The sequence below is a fragment of the Micropterus dolomieu genome, linkage group LG13, assembly GCF_021292245.1.
Source record: "Micropterus dolomieu isolate WLL.071019.BEF.003 ecotype Adirondacks linkage group LG13, ASM2129224v1, whole genome shotgun sequence".
Taxonomy (NCBI): domain Eukaryota; kingdom Metazoa; phylum Chordata; class Actinopteri; order Centrarchiformes; family Centrarchidae; genus Micropterus; species Micropterus dolomieu.
In genome coordinates this window covers 26,598,968-26,623,047 of record NC_060162.1, presented here as the reverse complement: position 1 = coordinate 26,623,047, position 24,080 = coordinate 26,598,968, and the positions used below count along the sequence as shown (strand labels likewise).

The 24,080-nt window shown below is 41.2% G+C and overlaps 3 protein-coding genes across 5 annotated transcripts in view; 1 reads left to right on the top strand and 2 right to left on the bottom strand.

The window, feature by feature from the left end:
- Positions 1-24,080, bottom strand: part of LOC123981564 (pro-neuregulin-3, membrane-bound isoform-like) — a 580,451-nt gene that overhangs the window by 499,708 nt on the left and 56,663 nt on the right. The gene's annotated exons all lie outside the window — the stretch shown is intronic.
- ccng2 (cyclin G2) lies at positions 867-8,279 on the top strand. Its single transcript, XM_046066478.1, has 8 exons — positions 867-987; positions 2,326-2,480; positions 2,749-2,886; positions 3,283-3,533; positions 4,410-4,488; positions 4,687-4,785; positions 5,108-5,307; positions 7,000-8,279. The coding sequence occupies exons 2-8, from the start codon at positions 2,376-2,378 to the stop codon at positions 7,130-7,132; spliced, it is 1,005 nt and encodes a 334-aa protein (XP_045922434.1). The 5' UTR covers positions 867-987; positions 2,326-2,375; the 3' UTR covers positions 7,133-8,279.
- taf1c (TATA-box binding protein associated factor, RNA polymerase I subunit C) overlaps positions 8,840-24,080 on the bottom strand; it is a 20,471-nt gene continuing 5,230 nt past the window's right edge. Inside the window, exons 3-16 of the mRNA XM_046066458.1 lie at positions 22,898-23,009; positions 22,363-22,412; positions 20,496-20,591; positions 20,082-20,149; positions 19,702-19,952; positions 18,469-18,600; positions 18,258-18,375; positions 17,690-17,761; positions 17,439-17,574; positions 15,878-16,006; positions 14,834-15,020; positions 14,525-14,662; positions 11,003-12,402; positions 8,840-10,200 (exon numbers count right to left, since the gene is read on the bottom strand). Of these exons, the coding sequence (XP_045922414.1) occupies positions 9,931-10,200; positions 11,003-12,402; positions 14,525-14,662; positions 14,834-15,020; positions 15,878-16,006; positions 17,439-17,574; positions 17,690-17,761; positions 18,258-18,375; positions 18,469-18,600; positions 19,702-19,952; positions 20,082-20,149; positions 20,496-20,591; positions 22,363-22,412; positions 22,898-23,009 (3,159 nt within the window). The 3' untranslated portion in view covers positions 8,840-9,930. The remainder of the gene's footprint in view (positions 10,201-11,002; positions 12,403-14,524; positions 14,663-14,833; positions 15,021-15,877; positions 16,007-17,438; positions 17,575-17,689; positions 17,762-18,257; positions 18,376-18,468; positions 18,601-19,701; positions 19,953-20,081; positions 20,150-20,495; positions 20,592-22,362; positions 22,413-22,897; positions 23,010-24,080) is intronic.

The window sequence follows — 24,080 nt, the reverse complement described above, 5'->3', positions numbered from 1 at the left end:
CTTCCACAAAAAATTATGGATCCTCTTAAAATGTAGGTCTATTTATTAAGATAACAAGAGTTAGGCATACCTCAAATGACAAGACAAGGCAAATGTCTTCATATAGCACATTTCATTGCAAGTAAACTCAACTCTGCTTTAAATAAAAATAAATTTGCAGACCCACCCACCCAAAGGAACCCACATTTACGGCACATATAACGTTGCAATAATCATTTCTATGTCATTCTCCGGTAATTTTCAGTAAGCCAAATTAACCAGTCGAGTTAAGATTTGCTTGCTGTTTATGGTGGCTTTTTCTGTAACTTTGACTATGGTATAACCCAGGGATCTATGTTTTGTAAGACTACAACTAGCTCTATATCCCTATGTGGTTAGCATCTGCATCAAGCCCACAGCTAGACTGCAAACCATTTTCAACATTCACAGACGTTATTTCTGACATTCATCATACAGTTTTGTTGAAGACAAAAAAAGACAAGTCAAAAGGCACTACGTAATGCTAAGATTGCATCAGGACAAAGACTCTGTACAGCCATCAGCCAATCAAAGCGTCCCATTTTGGGCGGACTATTTGAACGTCCCACACTGCGGCTCGCTGATTGGGTCACGGAAACATCAGTCAAAGGGGGCTCGTCTTCTATGATAGACGGGCTGTATGTTTTGAATACATTGGAATTTATCGGTGGGTTGAAGATAGATTTTCGATTTCAAGTACCAAGTTCTGGACGATAATGGTAGACATTAAGACAAAACGACAACAAAAAACTATGTTTAGGGCATTAGGTGTAGGCTTGAATTCGTAACGAAAGGAGGCGATTGCTATTCTAGAACTCAAGCTTTTGATTGGTTGCTGCCTGGTTGCCAGTGACGTTCACATGTGGGCGTGTGCGTTATGAACGTCAACAAAAGAGAAAAGGAGAAAGGGGACAGACTAAACGCTACAGCAGAAGACAACAGATATGTGGATTTAACCTGCAATAACAGGTACAGAAAATCTTAAAAATAGTATAATGTTACTTATATTACACAGACTACGCGCATTTGCGGAAGTAACGTACATTTGCGTTTTCTGCTAACACAGTTCAGTCGAAAGAGGAGAGAAATAAAAAAAGCGGACGATTAACAATGGGACGTTAATGTAGTTCTAATCTTAATGAACAAAAGCTAGTGATTGTCTAATAATACCGTCTTTTTTCGTCTGCAAATAGTTTTCCATCGCACAATGCCGACAGGAATCGTACAGGAACGTCTGAAACGATAACGTTAGCGTTAACTTCACTTACTGAAGGGTATTTTCTAGTTTCAATCTCTGTAAGGAAGTGGGGACATTTAACTTAAAGCGAGTGTTTTCCTTTTCTTTCCTCGGTTTTTAAGATTTAAAATAACAAATGTACATTAGTTTGCACATAAAAAATTCTTCCCACAGTCAAGGATGTTTTTCTTCTGTGTTGTTGTTAGTGTCCCGGGGATCCATCTCCTATTGAAAGCTCAGCTTTTTACCACGGATATATAACCCAGGGAGAAACCAACACAAGCATATTTTCGATCGATTTAATACATTTATACTTCGCTACAATCCCAAAACATTTGTTTCTGTAGTAATAATTGCGCTGTACAGTATAATTTAATAGACATTTAACGTTTGAGCAATGGAAGAAAGCAGCCCCTCCCCCGCTCCTACCAGAGGATTTTAAACGTTAGCTAGCTGTGGTTATTGTTAGCTTCCTCGGTTAACATCAACTACAACTTAAAACTGAGGATTTCCAGCCGCGCGGATAATGTTTTTGTTTAGTTTAGGTTATCTGTTAACAGACTGAACCTTGGAAAGCACCTGTTTTTCGGTCTGAAGACCGAGAAGGCGTTTACCAGGGGGAAATCTGACACCGGAGTGTCACTGCTGAGCTCTGAGCCTTGACCCTTGTCAGAGCTGAGAGCAAATGTAGGCCAGCGGTGTAACTTACAGCAACGTTCTGATTATTACACAACAAGTTTCCCTACAAAAAATGATGGACACTGTTCGAAATAGACCAGTGTCCAGTTATTAGATAAGCATCGATATTTTCTATCATATAAAATATTTCTTATTACACATTTTCCAAATATCTGTGAAACCAAAGGACAATGATGCAACGTCGGTGAAAGGTGTCCAAAAGCCAAATATATTAATGTTACACAAGATATATATAATATATATAGATGGATAGAAAGAAATGTCCTGTAAGGCACCACATAAATATACGTGAGACTGAACATTATGTGGATTATAGTTGGGATTTCTTTACAGTTTTTGAAGCTGAATCTCGGCGCTTTCCTGTTTTGCAGCGAAATTACTGTGGTGAAAACAGATCACTTGCTCCAGTGCCAGCTGAGAGATGGATGCCTTCAAGCTGATGAAGGAGCTGAGGATGAATTATGAGCAGGAGGTTTATTATCTCCCTAAAGAGACGGGACTGAGCCTCATCGAATCCACCACACAGGTGAGCACATTCCACTAAAATGTAGCATCCACAGTAGAGTCTTTAATTGGGAAATCTTTCTCCACAACTCACATTAAGGAGTTTAATTTATTTATTTATTTATTTATTTTCATCTTTGATTTACCTTTTGATTAATTAAGTCTATACAATGAAAAAAATAATATCATGTTCCAAGTCTGAAGGGCTTTTTGATTAGCAGGCACCTTCAATACTTTTCTGCCCAAATGTAAGTTATCACCAATCACCACAGCGTGTCTTTGTTTTCCAGAATGACTGTCGGATCTCGGCCAAGTGCAGAGATGCCAAAGTGGAGGACCTGTGGAGTCTGACCAGCTTCTTCGGTTACACCACGCAGACCTTTGTCCTGGCTGTTAACCTGCTGGACAGATTCCTGGCCATGATGAGGGTATGGGATGCTCATTCCTGACATAGGAGAATTTAGTTTTTGTTTTGTTTTGTAACAGGTAACCCGTTGTGGTGCTTTATGTAGATTGTGAAAGCATGAAACCTCTCTGGTGTCATTTTAATCAGCAGATGTAGAAGTAAACAAGTTTAAACCATCTGATTTAATTTGAAAGGATTCAGCTTGAAATTCTACAAAAAAGACATACCTCATTTGTAAATAGTGTTAATAAATCACTTACTTCCTACTTCAATAATTAGCTCCTTACTGAATAACAAATGTGTGATGCTTTGAGCAAAACCGCAGCCTGAAGACAGTTTAGATAAATGCTCTATGTAACTGGGTTCTGCTCAGTGATGTCATTTTCAAACCTTTTCTTACTCACCTCGTTCACCTCAGGTCCAGCCGAAGCACCTGTCCTGCATCAGCCTCAGCTGCCTCCACATGGCAGCCAAAGTGACGGAGGAGGAGTGCAACCTAACCCCCACTGACGAGCTCATCCGCATCGGACAGTGCAGGTTCACCGTGTCCGACCTCAGCCGCATGGAGAAGATCGTTGCAGAGAAGCTCAACTTCAAGTCCAAACCCATCACTGCCTTAACCTTTCTGCACTTGTACCACCAGCTGGCACTTTCACACTCCACAGACAGGTGAGGCCATCATGCGCAGGAAATGACGTGCAACTAAAACTAAAGTTTGCATTCTTCAAATCATCCATTTTTATGAAAATCTACTTATAGACTCGATGTAGACAGAAAGGCCGTCAAAGTCAACATTTAATCAACTTTGATTTCTCTTCTGCAAGTTTTTTTCTTAATATAACAAGCTCGCAGCCCTTGTTGAGGCAAGTTCAGGATTTGTTTCACATCTTAGAATGTCAACATAAAATGCCAGAGTTCAGATTGTTTTGTAGAAACAAAGATTTTCCCATAATTTCATTGCCAGAGCTTCTCCACAGCGCTGCTTTACTGTCCCAGCAGCTTAAAGTAGGGCAGCAGTCAACTATCAGCAGACTCAGCTACTGACCGAAGTGCACTGATAAGGTTCTGTTGTTGGCTGCTACTGGCACCAACACTAACCACGGCACAGTGTATTGTTTTTAATATGCCCAGCTGCACTTCAGTTTCAAACATTACAATGTTTTCAGTTTTAGCAGCCTCAAAATGTCTTTAATCTTTTGATGAGTTAGTAGTTACATTGGTCTTATTTTCTATTCTAACATCACCTCACTGCAAAAACTAAAATCTCAGTAAGATTAATTATCTTAATTGAAGGCAAACTATACTTGTTTTTTGTCTGACAAGATATTTCTTCTTACCAGGCGGCTTTTATGTTAGATAATTTCACTTGTATCAAGTTTTTTTGGCCTTAAGTAGCAAGTGAAATATTGTGTTTGCAGATAACTTTGCTTATTTAAAGTAAAATTTCCCCCATTTCAATGCTTTTTTTCTTGTTTTTTGAGAGCTCAGTTTTTGCAGTGCTAAACCAGACTCTGCGTGTGTTTGTGTGTGTGTGTGTGTTATCAGGAAGGAGACTCTGAATCTTGAGAAGCTGGAGGCTCAGCTCAAAGCCTGTCTGTGCCGGATCTCCTTCTCTAAAGCAAAGGTAGGAATTCACTGCAGGGGCCAAAGGTCCAACTGGATTACAGCAGCTCAGCAGTCTGATGAGATGCTCAGAAATGAGTTTTGTTATGTTGCTGTTAGTTTGACAACACTGAGGCTCCGGTAACCTGTTTCTCTCTACATGTTTGTCTGTTCTTCCCTGTCATTCCTCCACTTCCTGTCTGTCTGTTTGTCTATCCAGCCGTCCGTCCTAGCTTTGTCTCTCTTAAGGCAGGAGATCGAAGCCATTCAGTCAGAGGACATGTCAGAAATTGCCTATCACATCCAGAGACACTTAAAGGTAAACACATATGACTTTATTACACAACAAGGGAGGGCAAGAAGCCGATTTCCCCACCGTTATTACAGTTGTACTGATTTCACCAGACATTTTTCAAGGTGTTTTTGTGTAGATTAGATGGATGTGGGAAGTAACATCTGAATCCTCACTGCGCTGCATTAGAACGTGTTGCCTCCAGATGCTGCCACTTTCCTCAGACAAAGTTTACAAGCAATCGGCCCGCCCCAAACAGACACTGCAGTAGTTATTTGAAATAAACAAATGTCAGTGAACAGGGCAGGGCCAGACGGCTAAAGTGAACTGCTGTGTGTTTTGCTTTCAGATTGCGGACAGCGAGCTGCTGCTGTGGAGTGAGCGTGTGGCTCTGTGTCTGTCGGACTACGCCTCCCCTGAATGCAGCAAACCCAACCACAGGAAGCTGCAGTGGATTGTGTCGCGACGGACTGCCCAGAACCTGCACACCTACCGCAGCGTCCCCGAGCTGCCCACCATCCCAGAGGGCTCCTGGGATGAGAGCGAGAGGTCAGAACCCCTAACACAAAGAGATTCTAACACTGTCAGAGCCCTTAACACACCTTAGTAGGATACTATTAATAAAATACAAAGGGGAGGGGCTCCTCGGAGAGTGACTGGATAGTTCCTGGTAACTATGGGATAATATTTTTCAATTCAATTTGATTTAATTTTTAACAAAACAAGCAAAAGTGCTCAAATTTAAAGTGCTCAAAAACAAAATCATTAAATAAGGAGTTATCTAATGTAAAATAACTACAAAACGCGATGAGACAAAGTAAGAGTCCTCTAACGTTGTGAAGCTACTGGATTTTGATACTTGATGCTACACAAACTTCCTTTCTGTCACTTGTTTTTTTTAAATCTTTGTCTCCTTTTAAAAAAGACATTTCAACGGGACCTGTCCTGGTTAAAAAAAGGTTAAATAAAATAAAAACACTTCAGTCAGAGCTAAGAGCACAGTGCGTCAGACCACACTCAGTTCCTTAATTGAACAATCGTTTGTTTTCAACCTGATGTCGGACTGACGTCATGTGACAGCTCACAGTTAGAGATACAATCCGCCAGAAAACACCAAACACACCGGACGACAATGACAACAACAGAGGCATTTAAAATGAAAAGGAACCGGACACGCCCTGTGTGTCACCACCCCCCCCAGGTTTTACAGTGTGTATATCGACACCACACTGATACTGTAAAAGGTGCGTCTGGAAGGTAAATTTGAATCAGCTGGGCATTTCTGCTGCATACTGGGTGTATGCTGTAACACTTCTGAGGCAACCAGCTGTGCAGCAACAAACAATTTTCTGGTGTGTTGTAACATTACGTCACACACAGACCAGCCCCTCTGACTGCCTGGGCTTGTCGGGGCCTCTCATATCTCATAGCACTGCATGGGATGTGTGCGAGTCCCAGGTCACGTCCCACTGACACAGACGTTTCCGTGACGTCACATGAGGCCAGAGTGCCTCACCATTATGTAACATGGAACTTCTGGAGAACGAAAGTCAATGTGTGAAAAGAAAAATAAGGAACGGCACATCCCCTGCTCAGTCAGCTGAGTCACACTTTAACCGTCAAAAGTTCGAACATGAGATCAGCTGACGCGTGACGGCAGTCTGTCTGTCTGAAACAGAGGAACTGATGCCTCCGATAGCTAAATTTCATCAGAAATTCATCAGAATCACGTGACTGTAAACAACATATTGAAGCGCGCCTAGCTAACCATGATCCTGTGAGGCAGCTTCACCTTCAGCTCATAGAGGCATTGCATGTAAAAAAAGCCAGGGGAAAATAAAAGCGCCACATGCTGTGTAGAAGAATCCAGCTTCACATAAGTGGTACATGTGTACTTGTGCCAAACATCTATGACAATCTTTCATTAATCAGTTTAATGTATATTCACTGGAATCACACACTTGTAACATCAATATAGCGATAACTTCCCTTTAGCAAAATCTCCTAAGACTCATCGTTACTGTTATTCACACATAGGCTATTTCTTTCCACATTGTACAGGTTAAACATCGGAACCATTCACTAAGACAAAGAGACGTTGGAGTCCGGTATCAGCGAAGTGTTTCGATGGTTGTTTTTCCACACGGAGACATTAGAAAACCTACCCAGACACCATCTGAAACTGATTAAACCCTTTGATCACCTGTTTGTGTTAACCTCTTTATGTCTGTGTGTCTACAGTGAGGATTCATGTGAGGATGTGATGAGTTCAGGTGAGGAGTCTCTCAGCAGTTCTCTGGGCAGCGACGCTGAAGGGCCCTTCTTCCCTCTGCACCTCCGCCGCCAAAAACACCGCCAACACCTCAACGCCTAATACCTCCGCCGCCATCCCCGCTCCGACTTCTTTTAATTTATTGTTTAATAAGCTCCAGTGGTAAAGAATCACACAACTGGCAGCTCAACAGTCCTGACCCTTCCTGGTAGATTTGAGTTTGTAGACGGTGCATGTTGAAATGTCACATTCCAAGATTTTAAGGATATACTAGCGATGTTAGATGAACTTTGGTCGACTCAGTGCAGCGGCTGGCCTTGAAGGTGCTGAGCTAACATACACTGCAATCTGATAAAACCAAATCTCAGAGCTGAGACATAATTTCAGACCAGGAACAGTTCATGTTGTTGATAAGAAGATAATTTGCCAAAATGTGGTGTTTATTAGAATGTTTCTTGACTGTTATTGATCTAAGACTGTTTTTATTAAGGGTGAGGAGGAGTTTTCCTACAGAAGCTGAGAGTGGACATAATCAATCTTATTATCTAAAGATGACAAGTAATGCTATTTTTGGTGCTCATATTTATAGTTTAAGATTGTTATTCAATTTATGTACAGTCCAGTTTGGGTAGGTTTCCCACGGATCTGTCTGGATAACAGGGTAAAAAAACGAAATCTTAGATAAGATAATTGCAGCTGCTCTCATCTTCTGTAGTAATGTTTCATTTGCACTTTTGTTTTTTTTTAAATGTCATTTTAATAGTTAAAATGGGCAGACTGGAGGTTTGAGTTTGTGTCCGACGGGAAACTGATGTGTCAGATATTGAGCTTGTGTTCAGTCGGCAGCAGGGAGAGAGAGATCTGAATCAGCTCAAACAGTTCTGAGTCTTCCTTCAGATTTAAACAACACCAGCGCTCCGATAAAAACATTTAACAAGTTTGTGTTTGTGGATGTGTGTACGTAAGACCCTGGTTTAAAGTTAAAGTTGCCAATTTTAGGATGTAGCTTGAAGGGAAAATGGTGTTTTGAAACTGTTCAGAGAGAATGTTGTTTGGAACACAATAGTGCTGTGTAGAGAAAAAAAGTTTCAAAAAAAAATGTAAAACAATGTTAATATAAAAACATGTAAAACTGTAAATGATGTACAAAAAAATTGTTAATAGTTCTTTGTAGATATTAAGTTATTTATTCTCTTTTTGTCACCTGTACTGAAAAAAAGAAACTCTTATAAAAATATTTTTTTTTAAATCTGTTGTCTGTCCTCCATGTCTGAAAACAACAACCAGCTTGTTGGATTTGTTTTCTAAATCAAAGTGAAACTATGAACTGTGAACCACATGATATACCAAAAAACTTCAAAAATCACTGAATTGACCCTGCCTATATTTGGGACAGGCGTCCATATGGACAGGCCTTTAATTCCTTTTGCACAAAACTGAAACTACTATGAAACAGTTTATTTATTTCAAACTGTATGAATATTACTTCTATAAAAAATATTATCAAATACACTAATTCATTTGACCTAGCTCTGACAGACGACGTACGCACTTTTATTTTATAGGCAGCAAGAAACTGAAAACAAACATACCCCAATAACACGGTGCAGGATGAGAAATGTGTGACCGAAGTTAGCAATGGACTTCACATGACAGTATTCACAACTTGGGTCAATTTTTATGAAAAGCTGTTTTGATTCATTTGATTGTTGGACCCTCGCAGAGTAAAGAATACAAATAATCAAAGAACAGACACATCTGGACTTAAGGAGCACCCCCTGGTCCTTAAAGTCAATGAGAATACCCAAATCTTATTTGAATTGTATTTTAATTGAGAAAATAGTTTTGTTTAGAAGCAGATGTAGAAAGGTTTCATAAAAATAATTAAACACAGCCAATTCGTTTCATTTATCAGTTAATAAAAACAGTGAAGCCTGAGAACAGAACTGGTAAAGAGAAATGTGAAGCAACACCCAAACAGAAACACACACACACGCACACTTTGTCTAATCAGTAAATGCCAGGATGTAGAAATTCCTAAAAATCTTGTTTTAGTTCTTTCATACTGCTGGGACTCCTTTCTTTTCCAACAAATAGGAGCAGGTTCATGTTTAACATTAATCATTGTTTAATGTTGCTTTTGAGTTAAGTTTTATTTTAACTCCAATTTTAAAGCTCCTCAGTTCTTTTCAGCTTTTATCTCAGACTCCGTTACAAAAGTCTCGAATGACGCCTGGAGAACAAATGCAGGCTGGGTTGGGACTCAACACAACTCCAGTCAGTTTACTGATCCTTTTACTCTTCAGTTTATAATTAATCAACCATGTTAAGCCATCTCTACAATGTGTGTTATGAAATGCCAAACCAGTAAGACAGAAAGTCAATGAAACAGCAGCTCAGTCACCTGCAGTGTGAACGCCTCATGAAAACCGAAACATGATTCCAGCAGCCTGAGTCAGTCAGATCATCTGGCATTCCTCCTTCCATACACAATATCAAATTCACATGCAGCATATCACCGTATCAAACAAATGACAACCACAAAACAAAGACAATAAATGACACTCAGCCCTACCAAACCAGTCTGCATTCCGTCTTCTTCAGCCTCCAGGGGCGTTCAGGGATCATCAACAGTGTAATGGATCCTGTTCTGTCGTACGCACAGCTTTTCCTCCTCGATTAGATCCACTTCTCATGTTTCATTTTTGGTAGTACAATCCCAGTGAATAATACCATAATAGATCCATCTTACAGATCGTGAGGCCGCTTAAGACGCAGAAAATCCGAAACACATTCATTTTAATTTGAGGCTAGTTGGTCCAGCCACTTGTGTTTATTTTCCTGAGTTATTCCAAATGATAGACTCTCCTTCTGTGTAACGGACAGACCGTCCCAGTGAATCAAAACCCCATTCGAGACTTCTTCCTCTTGGGTTGCGATGCCTGTGATGCCTGAGACAGCCCCAGTCGACCCTGTGAACTCTGGGAGAGGGACAGAGACTGGGAGAAACCCGACCAGCCGGAGGCGTCCTGGGACAGATTCACGCCGAGGCTCCTCACAGGGACTGACTGGGACATGCGGAGCTGAGAGGAGGAGATCACAGGTGGAGGTGGGGGGTGACCCGTGTCATCCTCTTCCACAAAGTAAATGTCATGCTGGGAGGCCTCGTCCTGGAAAAAGACCAGAAACAGTAGTTGTGAATATAAAGGCAAATTATATTTCTGATTTCAAAGGGCCTTTCTTTGTGGCCAAAGGATTTTGCATGCTGACCATGTTCAATTCCCGCTTTTAGTCCAGCTGGAGACCTTTGCTATATTTAGATTCCTCTTCTCCCTGCTCTCATTTCCTGTCACTTCTATTGTCAAAATAAAGGCAAAAATGGCCCATACTGCTGTTTTAGATGTTTGAGGTCATCAACTAATACAAATGAAACTGTACAGAGTGGGTTCAGTCGAAGCTTCGCCTGATAAGCAGAATTGTTCTCATTTCTTTTCACAGTACTCATTCAGAATGATATTGTTCATCTTTGCCAATTTCAAGTGTGTGTGTGTGTGTTTCATCCTGCTAATTTTAAGCCAATACAGAAGCTAGATATTAAGCATGTACTGTTTTGGATATAAGCATGTTAACATCTGCACAGTTAGCGCGTTGTTTGCATATTTTTCATGAGCAATTCAGTCTTATTATTTTTTATTTTTAGAGACAGCAATTCATAGTCTCATTTGGGATGTTGCAAAAACAATCAGCGGTTTGAAGGCAGGATTAAGAATGGGGAAAGAAATCATACCATACCAGAGCCACAAAAAAACGTTAGCATAGACGACATCAACACAGCTGTACAGGTTGACTTAGTACTTTCATATTCACGACAACTGTTCTTTGGTAGTGATAACAGCCACTGCTTCTGTGTCGGCTGCTGTTGTTAGCGGCTGACCTACACGATACGTTACTGAACACATGACCTTCTCTTACCTGTAGTGCGAACAGAGAGCTGAGGCAGACCTCGGCTGGGCGTTTGTTCCTCTTATTTGCCGGTGTGGAGTCATGTTTTGGTGTCTGGGACAGAGACAAGGAGTGGGAGCAGCTGGGAGTTTGCTGGTCTACTTGCTTATCTTTCAAACTTTGAGGTGTGGTGGTCAGTGTTGGTGTCCCGCCCCCCGGTGTCCCACGCTCCGAAAAGGCCTCCAACTGGGACATCGTCCCTTCAGTGTCTGACCACACCCCTGTGCTCGCAGCAGAGGACCATCCTGTTGAATCAGAGAAACTGTCCAGGTCTGACTGGTAGCTGACAGAGGAGGTGAAGCTCCCAGACAGCTCCAGGCGCCGGCCGGAGGCTCTCTTTCCTTCCTTCTCCTTCCTCCTCCTCCTCTTCAGAGCCTGCACCTTCTCCTCCCTGTTGAGCCCCAACTGGTCTACCCACCACGCCTGCCACGCCTCCTCCCCCTGCCAGGAGAGGGTCAGGCGGCGGCTGAGCGCATCTGTCCAGATTTCTGTGTCCACAGGGTTCGGCACCATTACCACATCTGGAGACCCGAGGGAGGCAGAGACAGTGCGGTGAACCAGCAGTGAGCGTTTGGACATGTGCGCTCTCATATCGTGACACAGGCTCTGTACTCGCTCCTCTTCTGCTGGATCTCTCGCTTCATCGTCAGACAGGTGGAGGCCTGCAGTGTTTATCTCCAAGTGCTGCAGGCAGCGTTGGCGGGGCTTCTTTTTACGACTTTTTTGCATCAATTTCTGGAGCCAATGTTTCCACGTGACACGAGCACCGTCGCTGAGCTTTATGGGAGTCTGCCACTCAGAGAGACCAGCTTGACTCTGGCTGCTGGAGCTGCCAGGTTCCTCAGTATTATCAGCGCCGTCTTTACCTTCCTTTCCATCTTTTACGCCTGCGTCCAATTCACTCACTACATCCAACTCTGGATCATCATTGACGACGACCTGCAGCCGCAGCTGCCTTAGCTTTCGGCCTTTCCCTTCTGACTCCGACTCCTCAGAGGAGGAGTATATGTTCAGAGCTTGTTGGTCCCTCTCTGGTGTTTCAGCCACCAGCCTCTGCGCAGTCGGATCCTGAGTTGGCCTGATCACGCCCTCATCGCTCGACGTGTCCGATATAACTAGCTGAGAAACTGACTGAAGATGATTTGCTGTTTTTCTCCCTGATGTTGTGGCTTCATTCAGAGTTGGCTGTGGCAGTTTTTTGGGTGCTTGTTGAGGCAGCGGGTCGTCCTCTGCTACTGGAGGTCGAGAGCAGTCCGGCTGCTCAAGCTCGAGGATCTGGTAGAAAATATCTCCCGGCTCCGTCAGCTGTAGGACACAGATGCACTCCTTACCTCCGGCTCCTCCTTCTTTCTTCTGGATACAAGTCAGACCTGATAAAACAACAACATTCAGCCACATTATAAGTAGGATTATTTTCCAGGAGTAAGAGATGTGAATATTATGTCAACTGTAAAAATATATATATATATTTTTAAAAAGCTGTCCAGTTGTTTATACATGTTGTATCCTGTTAGCTAACAAGCTAGTGACCAATGTGTTGACAGCAGAGTCAGGACAGTGCTCTAACCTGGCAACCCCACTATGAGGACAGTATTTTTCAGATGCTGCGTGCAGTTACTGTTCCCAGCTGGTGTTGGTTAACAAAGAGCTTTGTGTATGTATATTGAAGGAAGTCAGAAATGGTAGATATGTCATATGTGAAATAGTGTCTCTATTACAGTAATAATCTAGTCTAGCTTGTCCACCAGAGCAAAATATATTTGTCTCAATTATTTAATAACCAAACCTTAAGGATCCTTATCAAAATCTTTGGTTCCATTAAAAAATGATCATCAGCTGATATCGTTATCTTATTTTTTAAACTTTCAAATACCAGTATCAGCCTCAGAAATCTAGTATGGATGGAAATCTGATGGACACACTTGAGACACATTAAACATCTACACCTTCACAGCTAATATTTCACATTTAATCGATATGGTTCCTCTACTGCCTTAGTAAATTAAAAAAAACTTTAATGGACATTTAGGGAATCTGTCACAGAGATGCATTTTAATATCTTACAACTGTAGGGCATGATCATTTACTGTAGTGTTTCTCAACGGGGGCGTTCCGAGGACGATGGGGAGCGCTGGAAGCAATATTTTGGAAAGGGGGGGCGCTGAGCTGCTTTTGGGGGGCGTTTGTTGGTTGGAAATTCTAAGGTGAGTTTACACCAAAGATTCACAACAATATGAGTTTAAACTTTAAACTACTTGCAAAAAAAAAACTGTGGTCTACAACATTAAAACCTGTCAGTTTAGTCCACTGCGACTAGACAAGACGGTGTATTTTTCCCCCGTCAGCTACTTGTGGTGCAGCTCTGTGGAGCCTTCACGGGAATGGGAAGTCAGAGTATCTTTAAAATTTTACCCACATGGCATTTACTGTGTAAACTCTGTGGCAAAGTGTTTATTTATTATTATAATACACCATGAACATCTTGTTATCGCAGTGGTTACACATTTAAAAGAGGGATGTTCCGCTGTCTGACCTATCCTGACAGCAACTTCGCTGCGACACCAGCGAGTGACGTGGACCCACCTCGCGTTGTGAGTCACAGACAGTTACAATTACTTTACGCTTTAATTACATGTTTAATGAAATGTATGGGGTTGATTGTTCTTATGTAGTTTGTATGATGCTTTGGCAATTTTGTTGTTACGCATTCATGCCAATAAAGCTCATTTGAATTGACAGTTTGTGCCAAAGTGGACATATGCAGGAGTTTCAGTAAGCTATAACGTTAAAAACCGAAGCCCTGACTTGCTCTGTTGGGGACTGTAAGCGGCACTTTATCAGAGGTGCTTAAGTTAATGTGTGTGGAATTGTTCGTGAGATTTCTGCCTGAGGTGTTGTCGGTTAGTTTCGTTTTTCCCACAAACACATTTATAGGTTTCCCTTTATATAATAAGACATTTCCACCATAAATTGGAGCAGAAAAAGCAGAAATTGGAGCAGAGATTTGACCATAATGCAGGAAATTAAGTGTTTAATGCTCAAAATCATTTATTAAGTGCCCCATCCAAGAAAACAGTATCTGGCTTCACACACAGTTTCTGGGCGGCACAGTCACTTACTAGTTAAATATAATTCACATGGCTTTTTTGTTACCTGGGAAATTAATTAACATGTTGTTTGTCATTCAATTATGTGTTTTTTCCATGTTTTTAAATAACAATAGTTACAACAACAATAAAAAAAAGGTTGAGAACCACTGATTTTCTGGGGGGGACACTGAGCCAGGTTTTGAGGGGTCTTTGGGTGAAGTTACTCTTAAATTGAATAGTTTGCAATTGACAGTACACACTTCCCTGTGCTTTGTCAAGTCTATTACAATTTTCATCTGCATCCCGTCGAGTCATCTGGATCACCGTCACTCTAAAGGTCTAAAACTCTTATGCGTGGCCACAGGAACACATAGTGACACACTGTCCTCTTGTCTATCCATACCTGTGGCAGGTAAGGACAATCTGGTGGTTGCAGTGTCCAGGCGGTGAGGGATTTGGACCGGAAGGTGCTTCAGACTGTCTTTAGGTCTGAGCAGAGCCTGAGGAGGACCTCGACTGAAACAGGCCTCCGCCCTGCCTCCTAAACACACAGAGTTTTAAACACTTGGTTAGTACAGAGCCTGAACACTGTTGAGATTACAAAGGGACCAACACTTGCATGATTTAATTAGTAGAGAAGTCAAGGTTTAAAACTGAATAATAATAAATCAAAAATGAGCTGCATGACTCAAAAATCACCCCGTCAGCTGACCTGAGTACTGCAGCAGTGTGATTTCCTGAGAACTGTGGGAGCCCAGCAGGATCTTTGTAGTCCTAGTCCCGCCACAGGAGAGGAGGCCAGGAACAACCTGACAAAATATGGGCGGGGACTGCATCATGTGGTCCCACTTGAGCATGGGCACGCTTGGGAAACGCTCGTCCATGATGTAAGCTGAGTACTAACAGAAAGAGAGAGGTGCAGTCAGAGAGAGGAATTTTAAAAAGACTTTATGAAACGAAAACAAACTAAACACACAAGAACAGCAGGATGTGTCAGCTCGACAGGGCTGAATTTGAGCAAACATCAGCATGTTTACATAGCCCAAATCACAATGTTAGGTATGATGTACAGCACGTTCACCATCATAGTTTAGCGTGTTAGCATGCTAATCTTTGCTGATGAGAAGATATTTCCCCAGATAAGTAAAATACTCGACCTGCTGGTGACACTAGAGGAAAAATCCCAACAGTTAACGCCTGAGCCAAATTTCATGGCTATCCATCAAAAAGTTGCTGGTATATTCCCGTCTGGAGCGACCGACACAGACGTAAATTTGGGATGTGCATTTAAATATACACACAAATGTTATACTATGTTACCACCCTCATAGGAATTAGCAGGCTGTATGCTTTTGGTGGGCACAAGTCTGTAATAGTTTAACTGTAGTTATCTCCTTGTCCAATCAGTTCATGCACCTTGTGAATGCTGTATGTTCAAAGTTGATGGATTAATGTTATTGCACATATGACTTGGTGTGACTTGTTCAAGTGTACCAGAAATAAAACATGCAAATGGAAAGCCCTGACATGTCAGAGTTAACTATTTGTCAGAGGACGTCAGAGGACGTCTAGTGGTAACAAGCAGGTACTGCACCATCAAAAGGAATTATTCTCCAAAACATTTCTCCAAATTCAGCCTGACAGATATAGTATCTTTAGAAACTTTGGGCTCCCCATTAGAATTTAAAATTAAGTTCTGTGGGTCTGAACAAACACATGAAGTTTCGTGGGTCATTTTGGCTTAATATTTATGTACCTGAGTGGTGATGAGGTGGTGGAATGAGTGGGCATCTCCCAGATATCTGGAAAGAATGAGCCTCTCGCCACTGCGACATTCGGAGGTGTTGCTGATACGAAACAGAGTGTGACTCAAGGCTGGATTCACCTGCAGTGAAGGAAGGAGAGGGAAAGGATGGGTCATAGGGGTAAAGGACAGAGGCAGGGAGGGGATGAGACGGGTGAGAGGGAAAAAAGAAAAGGGCAAGACAGAAAGAAAATGAGAAGGGCAGGCAGGACAGAAGCATGAGGGTGAAGGACGGACAATTGCATTGTTGAGAACTACTTGATTATGAGACCAAAGCATTTTGGCTTGTGGCCTAAATTGGCGTCTTTGTACAACACTTTAAAAGTGTGACCATGAATTAGTGTAGTATATGGCTGTGGGGTCAATCAAATTCCTGAACTGGCATAGAGGTAAAAAATTTGTCTTAAAGCGCTTTAACACGTGAAGTTCAGTTCATTTGGTCCACATCAGGGGGAAATGACACAATGTTTCCTTTTAGTTCTAGTGCCGTTCCTGCTCAATCTGACTTATGCAGCATTCAGACCAAACGTGAATTTATTCCACGCAATGCTTTCCTTGCAGGGGTTTTATCGCTAGACAACGCGAATAAACACAACTCGCCATTACTACAGCTGTATGAACCCAAAGGAAACATTTTGCTGTGATTAAATGGCAATAAACGGATTAAACTGATGCCAAAATAACTACAACATGATGCAGTTTTGTTAAACATATGGATTCATGCTTTGTCAGGTCTGTCAGCAAGAGGCAGGACAACAACTTCTAAAATGTTTGTTTTCTGAATGGAGTTTGGATTGATCAGGGCTATGCTGTGGTAACTTGGTCACAGTAAAGTACAATGATAGCTGGAATAAAGTCACAGACACATGTTTTCTGAACTCACCAGGTAGTTCAACCTCCTCGCTTTCTTTTCTCCAAGTAATGTCCAGTTTTGTCCGTTTTTTATATAAATATGTAGTGCCAAATGACGCAAACAACACTGGAACCGGATGTGCATGGAAGCTAGCTGCTGAGACGCGAAGACAAATCAATGTTGTAATCCCAAAAACTAAAGTAAAAAGCAGTTTACTCCGAGCTCCTCCCACGAGCAAACGGCGTAGTTGTCAGAGCAGAATCCAGTCCGACTACAGGTGTTTATTTGTCGAGAAGCTGGAGCCCTGCTCCCTGCTCCTCTCCCCTAAGTGTAGCAGCTCTCTGCCGGCCAGCAGATTTTCATTCACTCTGTCGGCTGTCTCCATACAACGCTCTGAAGCTGTCGGTGACGTACGGACAATCTCAACGCTGATAGGCTATCACGACTATCATGCGACTTTCTCGCTTGAGTTGAAAATATTTAACCACCATGTATTATTCTCTAATGTTAAGTGTTGGTGCTGTACACAACTGAGTTGTTTTCCACACAGTGCAGCATTAATGTCCCATGTTGTTTGGGAAGAACCAACCAAAACTAAACTCAGTCTGGTTCACACTGAAATGGGACAACCACCACAATCACCACAGCCTCTCCTCTCACCCTGATGTCTGTGAGCTCCACCCCCGTCCTGTCCGCGTACAGCATCACCCTCGGGTGGGCGGAGAACTCGCACCATCGCCATGATGACTTGGCATTGAAGTACAGGTTGTGGTCTTCCTCCCGAACCTTCTGGATGCTGATGGGACACTTTATTTCAGTTTGACATACGATTGGCACCTGTATAAACAGTGCCTGTATTTTTCAAGAGCAATCAGTAAACCTTCCTTTCAAAACAAAAGAAAGGTCCTTACCCTCGGCCGACAGTCCACAGGTTTGCTGCTCCGCTCTCACTCGCCACCAGAACTTCACCTAAAACATGCGGACTGACACCACACACCAAAGATGCTACTTTAACAACTCTTCCTCAAAAAGCTCAGGAACTTTACTTCCTGTCTCTGACCCTCAAGGCTGCTGACAGACCTCCCACCTAGAAGTGTTCTTTTTCTTCTTCTTTTTTTTTTTAAATCAAAAACTATTTTTTGCTACCTCCAAAAATGCGTTAGTACAAGTCATCTGACGACTTTTGAGCAATAGCCATCTTTTCACAGCCAAACCAGCTCCACTTTGATCCATATCTAGCAATTCAATCTAACAAGGTAGACTGCGAGGCTGGTGTTGTCACTGTTATATCTCCTGGTGCTCTGCATGCATGGCGCACTACTAACACAAGGTGTTTTTGACCGTTAAGTGAGTAACATAGCTTACTCAATAATGTCTGCTCAAAATAAACAACAATTAAGATATTATCGTAGATGATACACATCACACACCCATACTCCCACCCCGTCAATGCCTTAGTCCTCACTGACCGTCACCCACCTGACGCTGATGCAGGTTGCGACCTCTCTAGTGTTGATGACTTGCAGCAGACGAGGTTCGTTCCTTTCGCTGAACCTCCAAACTCCACACAGGTGATCTGACCGCACTGCAACACAAGCTGCAAACAAACGCACATTTAAATATCTGCACAGCCTACGGGGAACTGTAAAACTGCATTACACTCCTGTTGGCACTATTTTCTTCGTCTTACAGTTGTTGAACAGGGAGGCAGAACTGATCTGTCTGACAGGACCTTTCAGCTGGAAGCTAACCGGATCACTGCTGCTGGTGTCCACACATGGATAATTCCCTCTGTGGTGCTGCAGCTCCACCCTATGGAAGTCTGAGGCACTGCGTTAAGAACCAGAACCAGCAGAAACACAAAGCAGGAAAAACACCCCTACACTTCACACCGTTGTGTTCTTCACCTCCACCTCACTCATTATTATTTGATATCAGGAAACCAACTGAACCACTTCACAAGATGCATTTCTGTTCTTTAATCCAAAGATGGTAACTGTAGTAATGAACAGTGATCGCTTCCAGTTGCCATTTTTGTTTGGGTGAAAGAACAGAGATGCAAATCTAAGAAGAAGAGCTGAATAGAGCTGAAACAACTAGTGTAACTAGTCAATTAAATGATTATTAGTCAATTGATAGAAACATGATTTAACTACTTAAAATACCTAAATACTACCTAGATATAAAGCAAACTATTCTGACGGTTGACGGATTGTACAATTCAATTTTTGACAAATATGCAAAACATTCTCTGGTTCCAGCCTCTCTTGTGGTTTTGATGTCATTTCTGATAATAAATCGTTTTAGACTGTTGGTCGGATGAAACAATATTACAGTCTGGTGCTAGCCATATAAAATAAATTTTCCAAAGCCCAAGATGCCCTCTTGCCAACCGTTCAAAGCCCAAATGCGGACAGGCAGCTGAAACCAGAGAAGTAACATTTTTGCTTGATAAGTGACTAGAAAGATTATCAAAGATGTATTCGATTGCAGGACTGGGTATCATCTAGTACTACTGGCGATGCAATACCTGACCAATATCAATCCCACTCAAGCTAGATATACACAAGTCATAACTGTCACTAACATCAGTGAACTATTTAACAGCACCAAACCGTGTGTCCTCAGAGCTCATGAGTCTGGAGGTGCTGCCTTGGTGTTGATGGCGTCCGTCTGATTGCCAACTTTCAGAACTGAACAGTTTCATACTTTGTGCAACAGAAACATTTAGGTTGGAGCTAAAACACACCCTTAGCTGACTAATTTGCTTTTGATCCACAAATAAATGAATCAACAAAATATCTCAGCACTAACTTTTTGTACAGGAGATTCTTGGAGGATTTAAATAACATTTGTTAAACAACGTTCTGGGTTTTAAATCTTTGTTCTAAAACTTCAGTACTTCATCTGATCACCAGGATACTGAGGCAGTCCAGTCCCTGGTTTCCAGGATAGAGGAGGCAGCCGTGCTGAGAGCCGCAGCCACTCTGTGAAAATGGGACAAAGGACAGAGCGCCCCCTGTAGATACTTCAGAGAACAGAAGGCGGTCCCTCTGCTCAGTCAGCTCCTCGTACAGCAGAGTGCCCAGCAGCTCAGGAGGAACGGCGTGCACCACGTCTGACAGCAGGGCGCTGTACGCGTCCATCGAGCTCGAGGAATACGACTGCGGACATCTGGAAACAAAGATACATAAAGACAAAATAAAACACAAATCAGACAACCAAAGATAATCAGCAATTTAAAATCTTTATGTACACACTTTAAAGTTTCCACACACACACCAATCAGTCAGGTCCACTCACATTTTAAACTTCAGCATGTCAAGAAAGTTTTTCACCTTCCACATGTGGACTGAATCCTTGCGGTATGTCTGCAAAAAAATAAATACAAATAAAATAAATCGAGCTCCAGCTCAGAGCAGGACTAAACCACAGAAGGTTTTCTTTGGTGTTTTTATCTTTTATATGTCTACATTTGTACTTTAAATAAACTGGTAATAATCTTCACTTTAACACAGATGTTCAGGCCCATATTCCACAATTGATTCATTCATACAGAGCCCAGACACAAAACAGACATTTGTCTTTTTTAGAAAGAAACCAAAGCCCAAACTGATGACTGTAAATTGTTTGTCTAACCAACATTCAAACAAACAAATAAGTAATGGATAACAAAAAACTGTCTTGTCATAAAAATTCTATTCTTGTGAAACTCACCTCTCTCACTCCTTGTTTGAAGTTGAAGTTTTCTCCTAGAATTTCACTCATGCACATGAAGGCGTCCTGGCAGTGATCCATGAAGAAGTTCTGCATCTAAACACAAAACCTATTTGTAAACCTCAAAACACAGAACAAAAATGCAAAAAAAAAGACAAACAGAAAAAAATCTGATGCCACAGAACTCAGTTGTGCTCACAGCAATTCAGTTCATTATGAATCAGATGTGATTAATTTCATTCCACTTATTAGGTTCTGAACCACATCATGCATTAAATGTCACAGTGCTTATTTTCCATGTTAACATGTAAAACTTGTGAGACAAATAAACTTTGCACTGCAGTATCAAACACAATGAATACAAGATACAAATCACTGACATAAAACACTTGAAGTCAGTGGTTCCGGTTCTGGTGGCATGAAACGAGATCACACTCGACCGCAAAAGCTTCAGAGGGTGCACTGCACACATCTGTGTTAAAAAGACCACAAGCAAGTGACTGTGATTACTGTGCTGACTAATTTGTGTTGGTTGGCCAAACGATACAGTAGCCTATTTGTAAGACGGTAGTGTATAAGCATGAAACATAAAACAGGTTCCTTAGATATTAATGAATCTTGGAAGGAAATTTTTTTATATTTTGTAAATGTTTCATAAATGTACTTGTGTGTTTGTTATTGTTAATAATGTGTTCTGAAAAGTTTACCAGCAACATGACTTTATCTATATGGTAGTGTATTGCACACTTTTAATTTAAATGTACTGCTATATACACAAATGTGCAAAAACATGTGGTTTGTAAACACTTTAAACATATAAGGTGCTTTTTCCCAGCAGTATTTCCTTTACACAGTAGCAATAAAATATTTCTTGTAAATCTCAACTTAAACATTGATGTAATCAAATCGAATATTAAACCAAAGCTATTTGCCACTGCCAGGGCATTACCTTTTATCTAGCCTGTTATAACAAGACACCATTTGAGCCCAGTTTTCTTGTGTTTTTGTCCTGAGCAGGTATTAGTAGATACATTTTTCTTTTATGAGAGAGCAGCAGAAACAATCTATGTTCAGTAGCAAATGTCGTGTGTAGTCGAGCACAAAGTGTAGCGATAAGCGGGTGTGTTCCCGTGAAACTTTCGCGGTGGTGCTCGCCTCATGCACACACCCGCCGCCGAAGTTTGTCTTGAACTTCTTGTACGCAACGCACAGCACAAATCATTGGAAGAGAGACTGAGCCTCGCTGCTTGTGAGTTTCCAGAATCTGTTACTGTTTGATAAATAGGACATCAATAGGAGGGAATTTGCATGGTGGAGCATCCCCGCAAAACTAGATGAAGGCCTATCAGGTGAAGTTATGTAGCCTCTATTTTTAATTTAAGTTAAATAGGCTACAGCTGTGTAGCGCACAGAAGCCGTTGCCATGGTTACTGTCGATAGAGCGCCTGCTGTTTACTCCTCCCACACGCTGCGTCCAGCGTAGTCTGCCAAAGCCTTCCTCTGCTGCTTGTCTGGGTGGGTGATTTGCAGGCTGATCAACATCCCCCCCTCTTGTGACCCATGGTTTGACTGGATGTGTGTTCAGAGCCAGTGAGCAACGGACTTTCAAAATAATAAAAACTGTGTTAACGTGAGATAAAATAATTGTCTGTGTTAATTAATGCGTTAACACGTGCCCAGCCCTAGTACACAGGTAGTGTGTTCATGACACTTGTTGTTTGTTGTGTGTATGTACTGTACACTGTAGTTTGTGTCTGTTTAACTTGTTGAGAGCAACGTGAGACCGGAGTCAAATTCTTCGTATGTGTACACATACCTGGACATTAAAAGTGATTCAGATTTTTTTTGTGTTGACTGCTGTACTCACATGTTCTGTGAAGTCCAGCGGATCTGGAGGCGTTGAAGGCCAAAGGATAGCTGGAAATAATTTAAATATATATACACAAAATAAATTTACCAACAAACAAAGTAGGCAGATGGAAAGATGTATACAATACAAATGTCCAACAGGATTTAGGATGTTTGTATGAAACTACAACAGGCAGAATTTTTACTTATAAATTATTTAACAAATATAAACAACTGAAACATGATTTTGTGTTCTCTCACGGATTTATTTGTCATTGATTTAAAACCATTTTTCAAGATTTAGGGTAATTACCTAAACATATTTTTGGAAAATCAAGGTTTAATCAGAGAATAAAATATTTAGAGCCTGACAGAACAGCCTGCTGTATATGTGGAATCATAGTAACTTACTTAAAAAGTACAACACATCAAGTAGTATATATAGAATCTCAAACATGCTTCAGAGCTCCAAATCTGAACTAAGGGTGAACACGGACTGCTGTCTGAGACTTGAACGACCTCAAATGCAGTAAAACCCACTGTCAGGGACTCACAGTTTTTAGGAGACAGGAGAGGAAGAGGTACTGGCTCAGTGTGACACCACGTCTCCCCTCTGACCTGATGTCTGGATGTAAATGTCCAGCTGGGGAGAGGACCAGAGCTGCCCTGAAACCACAAACAAAACTTAGAGAAAGTCTGACAGTACACATCTGCAGGACAGATGACATCTTCAAATTGCTGACTAACGACCTTAAAAGATTACACTGGAAACAGAAAGGCAACACTCTAACACAAGAGAAAATATCAAAGCAGATGTTAGTGTTTTAAGAAAATCTCAATTTGACAGAATAATCAAAGTAATCCGCAATATTTTTTGTTGATCAACTAATCAATTAATGTCATGGACTACTAATTTCAGTACAACACAACAGGAAGCTTCAAACCTTCCTGTTGACCCTTAAACAAATCCTGTTTATAAACCGCTGAAAACACACCGAAATTGGAAGCCCATTTTTGCAACACACACAAAAACAAAAAGTGAAACTGTAGTTCAAAATTTATCATGCATAACATTTAACTAATTTGTATGTTCAGAAATAGGTTTTCACCTGATGACCAATGACACCATGTTTTGTTCTCTAGCAATATACTTGGTTTTACATTCATATTCTTTTTATTCTTTTTTTTAATTTTAACTGGCTTAATGATAAACATAGTGTCTTCCTTAAAAGGTAGCAATACCACAGTGTAGAAACTCCAAATAGTCCTGCATTCAAAGTTTTTTACTTAAGTAAAAGTAATAGCAATAAAATATTCTTTAAGCACCACTCATGCAGAATGGACCATTTGAGAATAATATATGATATTATTGATGCATTAATGTACTCATCACTTTATTATTGCAGATGGTAAAGGTGGAGCTAATTTAACAACTAATTTTTCAGCTGGGTAGCTTGTGAATTTCACCCCATGGATCAATAAAGTTTAATCTTAATCTATAATGTTACATCGAAAGTCATTTGTACATTACATTTTGTTATTAATCTGAATCTGCAAAGTAACTAAAGTTATCAAATATGTGTAGTGCAGTAAAAAGTACAATATTTCCCTTTGAGATGTAGTGGAGTAAATAACGTTACTCAAGTACCTTAACAATGTACTTAAGTATGTAACGTTAGGCTACTGAGTTATTTTCCACCACTGACTATTATAACATCTTGACAACTGTCCACTGAT